General features: G+C 41.0%; 1 protein-coding gene across 2 annotated transcripts in view; it reads right to left on the bottom strand.

Moving 5' to 3' along the window:
* The window catches only part of elp2 (elongator acetyltransferase complex subunit 2), a 148133-nt gene extending 135558 nt beyond the window's left edge, over positions 1-12575 (bottom strand). Inside the window, exons 1-2 of one of the 2 annotated variants that reach the window (XM_043689953.1) lie at positions 11841-12575; positions 4990-5068 (exon numbers count right to left, since the gene is read on the bottom strand). In XM_043689953.1, the coding sequence (XP_043545888.1) occupies positions 4990-5068; positions 11841-11975 (214 nt within the window). In that variant the 5' untranslated portion in view covers positions 11976-12575. The remainder of the gene's footprint in view (positions 1-4989; positions 5069-11840) is intronic. The other variant, XM_043689952.1, reaches the window with a different exon arrangement.
* Positions 12576-14910: the final 2335 nt, after the last annotated feature.

The following is a 14910-nucleotide window of genomic DNA, read 5'->3' as shown; positions in this document are numbered from 1 at the left end:
GAATGCTACGAGCATTCAGGTAAAGTGCCTTAATGCTAACATTCTTTTCATTAGAGATATTGGAAGTCATAAGATGTCCTAAGTTATCCTTCCTTTTTGTTGCATTCCTAATCTGCCTCAAGGTTAAATCCACCTGCATACATGCTATCCTCCTGCTTATCTTTCCATTTACTCCCTGTCGTTTTCATTTTCCCTTCCCCCCAGCTCAGAAGTTTAAAGTCCTACTGACCACCCTATTTATCCTCTTCGCTAGAACATTGGTACCAGATCGGTTCAGGTAGACACCGTCCCAATGGTACAGATCCCCCCCGGTTCCAAAACTGATGCCAATGCCCCTTGAAATGGAATCCCTCTTTCCCATACCAATCCCTTAGCCACGTGTTTACTTCCCTAATTTTCTTATCCCTATGCCAATTGGCACATGGCTCAGGCAGTAATCCGGAGATTATGACCTTTGAGGACCTGTACTTCAATTTTCTTCATAGTGCTTGATAATCCCCAAACAGGTCCTCCACCCTAGCTTTGCCTATGTTGTTAGTCCCAACGTGGACCACAACAACTGGATCCTCCCCCTCCCGCTCCAATATCCTTACAAGCCGGTCTTCCACCCCCTTGCCCATTGATACACAGGTGCAGTAGCGCAGCAATTTCCAAAGGCTCATTTGTACCAAAGCCACAACCACCACTATCTAGGACAAAGGCAGCAGAATATTACCACCTGCAAGTTCATCTCCATGCCACACACCATCGTGACTTGGAAATGTGTCACCATTCTTTCACTGTCACTGAATCAAAATCCCAGAACCCTCTCTGTAACAGTATTGTGGACGTAAGGTCATGCCAATCTGTTTGTGTTTCAAATTCCTCATTTCCACCTAACCCAACGGCCTTTCATCATCTTGCTTTGCCTTCTGAAGCTGAGAATTTCATGTAATAATTGCATCTGTCTTAAAAGGGATACTTGTCATGCTTAGAATTTGTCCCCTTGTTATCATCTCCCCGACAAGATGAAACAACCTCTGGAACCCACAGGGTCTTTTATATTTCAATTAGTTCACCTCTCACTCTTCTCCACTTCATTAGGTATAGAACAATTCACTTTCTATGTTTCACTAATCTCTTCATCACAGGAAAGAGTGAAGGCAATGTTCTCTGAACTGTTGTAATCCAATTATATCTTCTTTCAAATAAGGAGACCAAAAAATGCCCCATAAAGCTGCAGTAAATTTTGCCAACTTTTACACTCCATTCTCCTTCAATAAACACAAATAAATACATTCCAGTTATCATCTAATCACATATTGTAACTGCATATTAATGTTTTGTGATTCATATACCAGATCTTCATGATCCCTCTTTACTACACTCTGTACACTAAATTTTTGAGGGCTCACTTAAACTGTCAATACCCCTTGGAGACTCAGTCATTTTCTTACCTATCTTGATGTCATCAACAAATTTAGTTTCCAGACATTTGGTTTCTTCAGTCAAGTCATTTACATACATTGTGAATATTTTAAGCTCTAATCTGAAAATGGTCCATTTTTCCCTACTCTCTGCTTCTTGTTAGCTAACCAATCCTTTATTTATGCCCCTCCACGTGTTGTTACCTTGAATAGTTACCTTTGGTGTGGCACTTTATCAAATGCTTTTTGAAATCCCAGTACGTTACCTCTACAAATTCACCTTCATGCACCTTGCTTGTTAGTTCCACCAAAGATCATGCAGTGTGAAAGATTCAGAACACAAATTCTTGAACCGTACTCAGGATTTCTTTGGCCAGAATACAACAAACACAGCAAGATTATTCTAGATTTAGGAGAAAATGAGGACGACGACAGATGCTGGAGATCAGAATCAAAGAGTGTGGTGCTGGAAAAGCACAGCTGGTCAGGCAGCATCCAAGGAGCAGAAGAATTGGCGTTTCAGGCATAAGCCCTTCATCAGGAATGAGGCGTGTGGGCTAAAGGGGCTGAGAGATAAATGGGAGGGGGGTGGCGCTGTGGGGAAGGTAGCTGGGAATGCGATAGGTAATTGAAGGTTGAGGTGAATGTGATAGGTCAGAGAGGAGGGTGGAGCTGATCAGTGGGAAGGAAGATGGACAGATATGACCAATCAAGAGAGCAGTGCCAAGTTGGAAGGTAGGACTGGGGTCAGGGGAAATTGGCAAACTGATGAAATCCACATTGATCTTATGTGGTTGGAGGGTCCCAAGGCGGAAGATGAGGCATTCTTCCTCCAGGTGTCAAGTGGTTAGGGTTTGGCGATGGAGGAGGTCCAGGACTTGCATGTCCTTGGCGGAGTGGGAGGGGGAGGTAAAGTTTTCAGTCACAGGCCGGTGTGGTTACTTGGTGTGGGTGTCCCAGAGATGTTCTCTGAAACAATTGGCAAGTTAACGTCCGGTCTCCCCAATGTAGAGGAGACCACATCGGATGCAATGGATACAGTAGATGACATATGTGGAAGTACAGATAGATTTCTGTCGATATGGAAGGATCCTTTGGAGCCTTGGATGGAGGTGAGGGCTAGATTTAAGTCTTAGGAAATTAAGTTGGACAGGTGGATGAGGGAAAAGTGGTTGACGATTTTGGAGACATTGATCACAATACAGTTAGATTTACCATCATTATGAAAAGGGACAAAGGTTGAAGAGGAATAAAAGTTCTAAACTGGGGGAAAGCAAAGAGACAATCTGGCAAAAGTGGACTGATTTCAGCAACTTGAAGAAAAGTCAGCAGTAAATCAGTGGGGGACAATGAAAAGCAAAATTGTACAGGTATAATGTAATCATGGACCCACAAAGTAAAAGGGTGCTACTACCAAATCCAGAAGCATACTGAGTGAGATGAAGTAGAAAAATAGAACTTATGACAATCTCAGAAGAAGCTTAGAAGATTACACAAGGTCTTTTCCCTGGGTTTGGGGAGTCCAGAACTAGAGGGCATAGGTTTACCGAGAAAGAGGAAAGATTTGAAAGGGACCGAAGGGGCAACCTTTCCATGCAAAGACTGGTATGTGTATAGAATGAGCTACCAGAGGAAGTGATGGAGGCTGGTACAATTACAACATTTAAACACCATTTGGATGGATACTTGATTAGGAGGGGTTTAGAGGGATTTGGGCCAAGTGCTGTAAATGGGATATTAATTTACAATATCTGGTCGGCATGGATGTGTTGGACGGAAGGGTCAGTTTCCATGCTATACATCTCTATGACTTGATAACACTACAGGAGGTGAAATGAAAAAAATTTAGGAAACAGAGTCAATATGAAAAAATACCAGTCAATAAAACTGAAGTAAATCCAAAGATGTTTTATCAGTACAGTAAGAACTAAAAGATGACAATAGAAATGCCTATTAGAGATGTACATGGTAACTTGTCTGTGGATGTAGAAGATGTGGACAGGAACCTTAATGAGTGTTTTGTCTCTGTCTTCTCAAAGAAGGGTGGGATAATGCAGATATTCCAGTTAAAGAGGAGTGTGAAATATTAGATAAAATAAGCACAAGGAGAAGGGAAGCATTGGAGGTACAACCTCCTTGAAGGTACATAAAATGACCAGGGACGGACGAATTGTACCCTAAGCTGTTAAAGGAAGCCAGGGAAGAAACAGCGGATGATCAGTGGATCATTTTCCAATCGTCACTAAATAAAGTCAAAAATTACTCAACGCCAGGTTATAGGCCAACAGGTTTATTTGGAAGTACAAATCCTTCGTCAGGTAACTAGTGGGACAGGATCATAGGACATAGAATTTATAGTAAAAGTACAGTATGACACTTTGATCTTTTACATTAAATCCTATGACCTTGCGCCACTAGCTACCTGAAGGAGCAGCACTCCGAAAGCTTATACTTCCAAATAAACCTGTTGGACTATAAACTGGTGTTGTGTGATTTTTAAACTTTGCCCACCCCAGTCCCACACCGGTATCTCCACATCGTCACTAGATACAGGAGAGATGCCACAGGATTGGAGGTGTATGGACATTGGATGATTACTGAAAAGGGGTGCAAGGGACAAGCCAAATAATTAAAGGTTCTCCAGTCTGATCTCAGGTGAGCAAGTAATATTGAGAGATAGAATTAACTGTTACTTGGAAAAGCACAGGTTAATCAATGGTAGTCAGTGTGGTTTTGTTAAGAGAAGGTTCTGTCTTCCTAACATAATTAAACTTTTCAGGAAGTAACAGGGAGGGTTGATAAAGATAGTGCAGCAGATGTTGTCTGCATGGATTTTATGAAAGCATTTGAAAAGGACCCTCACAGCGGATGTTAAGAAAAGTTAAAGCCCAAGGGATGCAGGAGAATGTGTTAAGTTGTCAGCCTTTAACTGAGCTATATTATGTCCAAAAGGATTGATTAAAAATAATTACAACTTTGACTCTCATGGCATAGTGATATTGTCTCCACTGTTACATAAAAGGTTCCGGGTTCAAGTCCTACCAACCCCAGTCATGTGTCATAACATATCTGGACAGGGTGATTAAAAATATTTAGAAATGAGATGTTGTCTTAACAAATTGCTAAAATTCTCATCCATCACATTTTTCGCTCATAAATTCTAAAGTTGAATAGGCAACCCAATCAGAAATCGAATTCCATAGTGATAATCCAGCAATGTTAAAGAGAGCTGAAATAATTTAAAAGTTAATTTCCTAGGAGCAAAAAACAAGAATGACTGTAATGTGCAAGCGATATCTTAGAGCTCTTCTAATGCAGTGGTAGTGTCCCTAACTCTAGGTCAGAAGCTGAGAATTCAAGTCCCTCAGATACTTCTAAACTGAGAGATTAAAAATATATGAGGCAATGTCCTAGTATCAAACAGTTCAAATTTAGCAATTTAGAACATACAACCTGCATCAAATAGCTTTTCAAGTTATGAAACTTTCAATATAAAATCCATAATTACAATTTTTGATTTATTTTCTTCTCAACAAAATGCTCACTTTGCCTGTTAGAAATAACACCATTCTTCAATACTTACCACAATCATCTCTATGAGCCCACTGCACACAGTTAACTCTTCCTTTATGTCCATTCAGAATTTCAGTCACACTTGCTTTCTGTTGGACCAAAGACATTTAAAATAGCAAAGACAACTTGTTGAGTGATCAGTTAATAGCACTAATACATATTACTACAATTGCCTATGGTGTACTTGGTTTTCAGCTCAGATATAAGATAGATATAAGCCAAATCAAGGCAGAGGTGTATGCCAACTAATCAGTGAAAAACTAAAAGGCACAAAGCTTTACCCAATTGAACATCAGTTTGCCTAGTTTGATACTCAACAGTATGTGACATCCATTTTAATTTTACAAAAGTAGTACCAAATTAATTCATTTTATGATCTCTATTTGCACTATAGTTCTTTTCAGTAGAATAGCTAATAATTAATCCAGTTTGTTATTCATCAAAAAGTCTGTTAATGTTCTGGGAAAATGTCACATTATCCTCAGTACTTGAGTTCTTCTACTCCTCCAATCTGTGCAGATTAAAATATTTTAGCCACATAATATTTTATGAACTACAATGTTTAGCTCTTGATCATATCCAGCTTTTAATGGGGTTACAGCAATGACTATGAGATCACACTCTTTGCTCTGAATTTACACTTCTCACACATTTTATTTCTCATACTATGTGCATAGACAACTCATTTTGGATCACTATTTGTACCCTGCTCATAAACCCAAATGGTTCAGATATTTTTTAGAACATCCCACATCCCGCAATAATTTAAGTCTTTCATCACATTTAATTCAAGATTGTTATGGAACAAGAATGGTCCTGAAATCCAAGTTATAAACTGGGGGAAGCCAGAGATTTAGGTTAGATCTGTGTCAGAGTAGTGGGATGCATTCAGGAAGGAAATGGGAAGAGTACAGGGCCAACGTCTTCCGACAAAGACAAAGGTGAGACCAACAAGTCCTGTGAACCCCGGACAAGGCAAATACAGGATTGGATAAAGAGCAAAAATGGAGCCTTCTGGCAAAAACTAGGCGCAAATAAGCAGAGCATATAATGTGCAAGGGGAAAATTGAAAAGGAAATCAAGAAAGCAAAATGGGCATGAAAGAACAAGCACATAAAGTAAAATCTTAAGTTATTTTACAAGTAAAAATATAACTACAAAAAGAAAGGCCCATTTAGGACAACAATGGTAATTTGTACATGGAGCCAGAGCACGTGGGCAGAATTCTAAGTGAATAATTTGCGTTGATGTTCATGAGTGAAAGGGACAATTTGGGCACTGAAATCACCTCGGATGCTGCCTGAACTGCTGTGCTCTTCCAGCACCACTAATCCAGAATTTTTACTCAGGGAGAAGATGGTATAATAAAAGAATTTAGCATAGCTAGAGACGAAGCTCTGAGTGGTCTGGCAGGCTTAAAACTAGATAAATCTCCAGGGCCGGAAGAAGTGTTACCCTGGCAGTTGAGTGATGCAAAGTAGGAAGCAGCAGTGGCATTGGCAATAATTTTCAATTTCTCCCTGACCACAGGAGAGGTGCCAAATGACTGGAGGGCAGCCAAAGTAACACCATTGGGAACTAGGAGTAAACCAGGAAACTATAGGCCAGTCAGTCTAATCTTAGTGGTGGGGAAATTATTGGAAGCAATCCTGAGGGATGGAATTAATCTACACTTGGAGAGGCAAGGATTAGTCAAGAATAGTCAGCATGGTTTAGTCAAGGGGAGCGCATGCCTGTCAAACCTGATTTATATTTTTCAAAGAGATAACCAGGTGTATATGGAGGGCAATGCATTGAACGAATATACTTAAATATTAGTAAAGCTTTTGGTAAAGTCCTGCATGGGAGACTGATTGCGAAGGTAAGAGCCCACAGGATCAAAGGAAATTTGGCAAATTAGAGACAGAATTAGCTGAGTGGTAGGAAACAGTAACTCCAGTAGAGTTCCACACGAATCAGTGTTGGGGGCCCTACTACTGATGGCATATTTAAACAAGTTAAACTTGAATATTGGAGGGTTGATTAATAAGTTTACGAATTATACAAAAATTGGTGGGTGATAAATAGTTGGGGGAGGAGAGGTTAGCCTTAAATTACAGGCAGATATATTAGACTGATGGAGTCATAGAGATGTACAGCGAACTGATCAGTGACAAATTGAATTCAATCAGATAAGTGAGGGGTGATGCACTTGGGTACTACAAACAAAGCAAGGGAATACATGATGCAAGGTAGAACCCTGAGAAGCACCAAGAATCAGAGGAACCTTGGTATGCACATCCATCAATCCCTTGATATTGGGACAAATAGATAAAGTAGTTAAGAAGGCAGTATACTTGCCTTAATCAGCTGAGGCATAGGATTTAAGAGCTGCGACATAATGCTGGAACTATATATAATGTTGGTTAGGCCACAGCTAGAGTATTATGTGCAGTTCTAGAATTCATATTCTAGGAGGGATGTGACTGGACTAGAGAGGGTGCAGAGGATAATTATCAGGTTAAAAAAACTGAAAGAACTGCAGATGTCAGAAATCAGTAACAAAAACAGGTATTGTTGGAAAAACTCAGATCTGGCAGCATCTGTGGAGAGAAATGAGAGTTAACATTTCGGGTCCAGCAACCCTTCTTCAGAACCTGAGGCTCGGAATTACCAGGATATTGTCTGAGCTAGAGAAATTTAATTATGAAGTGTTATGGATCAGACCAAATCCCTCAAAACATGTCAAGGAGGTAGCATGGACTCTAACTATTTCTTATTTTAAAAGCACTCGCCACTTTTAAAAGCACATTGTGATCCGGATGCAATTCAATTGGTCAAACTACCAAGTTTGAAGCAAAACATACTTTTTATTCATATGCCATAGTTAAATTACAGACAAATTGAAAATAAAAGAAAAATGGCTTAATTGTAATTCTATCAAAATATTTAAAATAATAAACTACTCATTAACTGTTCCAATACAGTAACGTCCCAAAAATACACTCTTGCCAAAGGCAAAGTCAATAAAATAGATTGTCTCCCATACAATTCTAGCTGCAGCAAAGAGAGCGAGACAGAGAGATCTAGCAGCTTTCACAACCCCAACAGTTACTGAAAGCTAAACAAAAAATCCCGGTTCAGTGGGAGCTTGACCACTCCCACTCAAGTTGCTTCTAATGCTCCATCATTTTTTTTTATATAAAGCCCCGATGCCTCACAAACTGTTTATTTTATTGGCTTGAAGCAAAGTGCTCGAAACCTCTGTCTCAAGCTCTTATTTTTTTTTTTAAAAATCAGGGAAAATTACACATCTTAGTATCATCAAAGAAGAAAAATTGGACAGACTGGAGTTGCTTTCCTTGGGGCAGGGAAGACTGAGGGGAGGACATGATTGTGATTATGAGGAGCATAGACAGTTTAGATGGGAAAAACCTTTTCTCCTTGGTGGAGGGATCAATGACCATGGGGCATGGATTTGAGGGGCAGGAGGTTCAGAGGGGATTGAAGGAAATAAATGTTTCAGCCAGAGGCGGTAGGGGTCTGAAACTCACTGATGAAAGGATGATAAAGGTAGAAACCCTCATAACATTTAAGAAGTATTTAGATGTACACATGCGATGCCAAGGCAGACAAGGCAATTGGCCAAGTGCTTGAAAATGGGATTAGAACAGTTAAGTGTTAGTTTTTGACTCAATGGTCCTAAGAGCCTTTCTCTATGCTGTTGATCTCTATGACTCTGAAGGATGGTTACAGATTTCAGGAGCTTCTTAAAAGGACAAAAAAAGATGGCCAAGCATTTTCATTTTCAGAACGGCATTCCAGACTGAAAGTATGGCCACTGTGGTAGACTGATGAAAACCAGGGAGATGTAAGAGGCCAGAACTGGAAGTATATAGATATCTTGAAGGATCATTCGAATGGACTAAGTTACAGAGGTAGGGAGGAAGGAAGCCTTGGAGGAATTTGAAAATTTGAATTTCTGCATCAAGGAGTCATCAAACCAAGGACCAATTTTCATCAGAAAGCGTAGGCCTGACTAATATACAAGGCTTAGTGCAAGTTGGGATACTGGCAGAAGAGCTTTGAGTGAACTTATGGAGGGCAGCAGCTGGGTTATAGGCCATGAGAATACTAGAAAAGTGAAATCTGAATTTAACAGAAGGCATAGAAGAGGATGTCAGCAGCCAATAAGATGAAGCATGGACAAATATAGTACATTCTCTTGAGTGTAAATGGGCAGTCCTAACAATCAAGTGAATATGGGAACAATAATTTATCTCAAAAGGATGCGAAGATTGCAAACAGCTTGTTTCATTCTCAGACAGTGACCAGAAAGACCCATGGACTTTGTTGCAAGATAGCAAACACAATGGCTTCCCAAAATTTAATTGGAGGAATCATCTTTCCATCTCGTGCTGGATGTTAAACAAAGGACATAACAAATCAACAGAATAGTAGAGAGATATTGACAGGTACAGCTGGGTGCCAACCACATGTGTATCAAACCTAACTTTATGGCTTTGGGCGATGTCACCAAGTGCCAAGGAGGTAAGGCCAATACTTTATCCTTAGGGAAATGCTAATTAATAATGCAAGAGAATGAAGAAATTCCACACAAGCGAATCTCTCACTCAAACTGGATAGACTGGAATGCATCCAGATAAGTACCCAGTCAAGAAGGAATGGAGAAAAGATGAATACCATTAAGAAAGGGGTAACATCGTGAGCCATGTTAAGGACTGAAGATAGGTTAAGAATGAGGAGGAGAAATAAATTTGTTTCATCACGCTCATAGACGATGTCATCTGTGTCTTTGGTAAGAGCTGATTCAGTGCTAAGGCTTGACAAAAAAAGAGATTAAAATGGCCCAAACATGATGTAATGGGAAGGAAGAATTGCATTTAGGAAGCAATAGCATATTTGTTGTATTGCACTGGTAGCATCTCTGTCTCCAAGCTAGAAGCTCTGAGTTAAAATCCCATGCCAGGACTTGATGACCAAGAAAAGTGTTGCAATAATGCAACCAAATAATTTGAGTATCTATCTCAAAATCCTTTCAGCATACATACAACAGCAGGTCCTAAGAGTGGGAAAGATTCCTGATCAGCCTGGGAAAGGAAATTAAAGCCTCGATCAGTGTTATTTATGGCTCAGGACAGCATGCTACTTTCAAAATTATCTCTAATTACCTTTCATTTTGGGACAGTTCAATGTCAACCACATTATTGTGAGCTAGAATCACAGGTGGGCCAGACCAGGCAAGCACAGCTGATTGCCTTCTCCAAAAGGACATTAATAGACCCAATGGGGTTTTTTTACAATATTTGATCACTGTTAGCATATGACAGCCCAGCTTGTTGTTCCAAATCTATTACAGTGGTTGAATTCAAATTTGTGATTGAACCTATATTCCCTGAGCAACAATGTGGGCTTCAACCTGGACAAAATGCTTTACACTTTCAATGACATGACTGTTATACTATCATCTCTCATTTGATAATTTATCTACACATCAAATGTATGCCTCTTAGCAGATGCTGCCTGACCTGTTGACTGTTTCAAAGTAATGTCACAGTGTATGTTTAAATTCCCATTCCAGATTAAGCACGCTCTGGATTCTAGCAAATCACCACAGAAGAATCCTAGAGAAAACAGCTCAGGCTGAAAATCAGATAATGAACCTGATGACCTGCCTTCGAACAAAACACGTTTGATTATTGCCAACACTCCAAATTAATGAAAACTTAAATTTAATTAAGCAGTAATTTCATACTTGCTCCAGCAACCCTGGATTAAAAAAAGTCATTCAGAATATTTAGTCGTTTTGAGTTTTATCCTTTATTTGTTACAAAAACATACTTGCAATGGGACTAAATAGCTACTTGAATTAACAAACAATTGTGGGTGCTGGAAATCAGACTGGAGAGTATTCCCCTTCACTACTTGATCACACAGCATTGCCCTTTGATGTGAAGGGCGCTGCTTATCACCGGCCACTTGGGTGTTTCTTTTCTTCCTGGTGGTGGAAATTGAATAAAAGATTCTTGCACCTTGTGTCTTTCACTGTGTCTCACACCTGCACACACACATGGGTGCTGGGGAAAAATAAGCACTATCGCAGTTAGGTGGTAGTGTGGGGGTTAAAAAAATTAACAATAGTGTAAAAACAAAAAAATAAAAGATTTGTACACCTTGTCATGATTTGGAGATGCCGGTGTTGGACTGGGGTGTACAAAGTTAAAAATCACCTGATGAAGGTGCTGCGCTCCGAAAGCTAGGGTGCTTCCAATTAAACCTGTTGGACTATAACCTGGTGTTGTGTGATTTTTAACTTTGAAAACGTTGTACAAGGTGTACAAAAAAAATGTGAGGCTGAAGAGTCACTGAACTTGAAACGTTAGCTTTGCTTTCTTCCCACAGATGCTGCCAGACTTGCTGAAGTTTCTCGAACAATTTCAGTGTTTGTTAGTTGACACTGCTCTCTTTTGCACGACTTGCAATGGAATTTTCAATCAGCTTGGGGGTGCAAAACACATCAGTTGTAGCATAGCAATACAGACAGGACAATTTATGGACCAAAACTAACAGGAATAGGTTCAAAGTGAGGAACACACTCGGTGAAGGAGGCAAAGTGTTGCAAACCTTAAGTGTACAGCGTACGCATTCGGAGCACGTCCGCCCCTCTTCACAACTTTAAACTCAAAATTCCAATAAACTGTTTCCGTTGCTCCACCCCTCCTACATGGCTCAGATTGACAATAAACTGTCCCTCCCAGTTCTAGGAGCAGACGGGTAGAGGCAGGCCGCTCCTTGCGTGGCCGGCGGCTCGCGCCACTGCTGACGGTTAAACTGCCCCGATTTAAACAAAGAGACATTTACCTCCGGTTCGTAAAGCACGACCGAGCGGCAGCTGGCGAACGCCACGCGCCCCCCTCGGCCCCAGGACAGCGCGTGCGGAGTGCGGTTCGCACAGCGAGCAACGTGGACCGTCTCCACGGGCGGCGCCATCTTCATCCCGTGCGTCACCTCTGACCCCGGTGTGGGAGGTGCGTCGCCGAAGGGAAATGGAGAGGATGGAGAAACAGGCTAACAGCGGCATGCCGGTAGGTTACATGAGGCGTCAATACACCAGCAAGTTGTCCGGGTTAGGTAGGCGGTGGCCTGATTAAACACTGCGCTACACAGCTACTGCCAGCAGCGTGGAGAACCGTACCAGCCAACCGAGCTTCATCTCTCCACAGTTCCGACAGTGTACCGCCATACAATGTTTTCCTCTCCACAGATGTTTCTGGATCATACAAAAATAGTTTGCTTTCCTTGTTGCAAACCATGCCAGCCCTCCCAAATCAAAGATTTTAACGCAACAGTCATGAGTTGTGGTTTATTTCAAACGCAAAGCGGTATAAATGGGCACTTGGGTGATAAGTGTTCATCGATCTTTATCGCGAATTAAACACTGCCCAGGACAGTGGATCTTGCAAACCTGGAAATAAAGCAAAAAGTGATGGAAATATTCAGCAGGATAGGCAGCAAATGTAGAGAAGAGCCGTTTTCAAACTGACTACCAGCCAAATTTGTACATGATACTATCTAGTACTGCCTGAAAATGGTTTACAACCATACAGACATAGAGATGTACAGTATGGAAACAGACCCTTCGGTCCAACTTGTCCTTACCCACCAGATATCCTATGTTAATCTAGACCCATTTGGCCCATATCCCTCTAAACCCTTCCTTTTCATATACCCATCTGGATGCCTTTTAAATGTAATTGTACCAGCTTCCACCACTTCTCCAGCAGCTCATTGCATACACACACCACCTTCTGCATGAGAAAAGTTGCCCCTTAGGTCCCTTTTAAATCTTTGCCCTCTCACCCTAAACCTATGCCCTCTAGTTCTGGATTTTAAAATAAATACTAATTTTGTTATCATATGATAAAGAAGGAACTTTCCTCCCACCAGAGTGGAATGATGAGCACAAAAGGACACCAATTGTCCTTTTCCAGGACTCCATCATCATCTTTCTTAAAATACTTAGACAATTTTGTTTTTAAAGTTTCTATTGATCATGCTTTCCAGACAGTGGCATCCAAACAACAAGAATTCATCACCTCGCTGCAACAGCCTTCCTATTAGAAAGATGTTATGAAACTTGAGGGGGTTCAGAGAAGATTTACAAAGATGTTGCCAGGGTTGGAGGATCTGAGCTACAGGGAGAGGCTGAACAGGCTGGGGCTGTTTTCCCTGGAGTGTCGGAGGCTGAGGAGTGACCTTATAGGGGTTTACAAAATTATGAGGGGCATGGATAGGATAAATAGGCAAAGTCTTTTCCCTGGGGTCGAGGAGTCCAGAACTAGAGGGCATAGGTTTAGGGTGAGAGGGGAAAGTTATAAAAGAGACCTAAGGGGCAACTTTTTCATGCAGAGGGTGGTACGTGTATGGAATGAGCTGCCAGAGGATGTGGTGGAGGCTGGTACAATTGCAACATTTAAGAGACATTTGGATGGCTATATGAATAGGAAGGGTTTGGAGGGATATGGGCTGGGTGCTGGCAGGTGGGAATAGATTGGGTTGGGATATCTGGTCAGCATGGACGGGTTGGACCGAAGGGTCTGTTTCCACGCTGTACATCTCTATGACTCTAACTGTCAAGCTTAACACTATCCAAGATAAAGCAACCTACTTAACTTGCACCAAATCCACAAAACTGTACTTCCTTTACCGCCATTGCTCGATAGCAGCAGTACGTACCAGCTGCATGATGACCACCGAATTATCCAAATAGAGATCACTTTCCAAACCCAAACCACTAGCATCTACAACGACAATAGCAACAGATACATGAGAATACCATCACCTGCAAGTTATCCTCCAAGTCACACAACATCCTGACTTGGAAATACATTGCTGTTCCTAAAGAGTTGCTACGTCTAAACCTTGGAACTTCCTCTTTCATGGCATCATTGACCTACTGCAAATTTACTGCAGCAATTCAAGAAGGCAACTCACTACCATGAGAACAACTAGCGGTTGGCAATAAATGCTGAATGAGCCAGTGTCAGCCACAACACCTGAATTAATTAATTAAAAAAATATATTTTTCTCTTGTTGGCTCCTGTTCTTTGTCCTTTGGTTACTGACCCTTCTTCCACAGGAAACATTTTCTCCTCACTTACTCTATAAAAGCAAATGTTTTTAAATCCCAATATGTATAAATGTAACCAAATAAATTACTCTAGGACGAAATCATATTTAAGTCTAAATACCAGGAAATAGATAAGGCATGTCAGAAAGGCAAGGTCATGGTGATGATGGGGGACTTCAATATGCAAATGGACTGGGTGAATAATATTGCCAGTGGATCCAAAGAAAGGCAATTCATGGAATGCTTACAGGATGACTTTTTGGAACAGCTTGTGATGGAGCCCATAAGGGAGCAGGCTGTGCTGGACTTAGTTCTATGTAATGAGCCAGACTTTACAAAAGACCTTAAAGTAAGGGAACACTTAGGTGGCAGCAATCATACTATGGTAGAGCTCAGTCTACAGTTTGAAAGAGAGAAGGCAAAATCAGATGTAATGGTGTTACATTTAAACAAAGGTAATTACAAGAGCCTGAGAGAGGAACTGATGAAAATCGCCTCGAAGCAGAGCCTCGTGGGGAAGACAGTGGAGCAACAATGGCAGGAGTTTCTGGGTGTAATTGAGGACACAGTACAGACGTTCATCCCAAAGAGGAACATTTTGCTGGGGCGGGGTGGTATTAGACAGCCATGGCTGACAAAGGAAGTCAGGAAATGTATCATACAAAAAGAGAGAGCCTATAAAGAGGCCAAAAGCACTGGGAAATCAGAAGATTGGGAAGACTACAAAAGCCAACATAGGATAACAAAGAAATTACAAAAGAGAAAGTGCTAGAAAAGCTAAAAGGTCTAAAAATTGATAAA

Source organism: Chiloscyllium plagiosum, chromosome 5, assembly GCF_004010195.1.
Source record: "Chiloscyllium plagiosum isolate BGI_BamShark_2017 chromosome 5, ASM401019v2, whole genome shotgun sequence".
Lineage (NCBI taxonomy): Eukaryota > Metazoa > Chordata > Chondrichthyes > Orectolobiformes > Hemiscylliidae > Chiloscyllium > Chiloscyllium plagiosum.
Note: the sequence above shows the minus strand (reverse complement) of the source record. Positions and strands in the feature narration are given on the sequence as shown.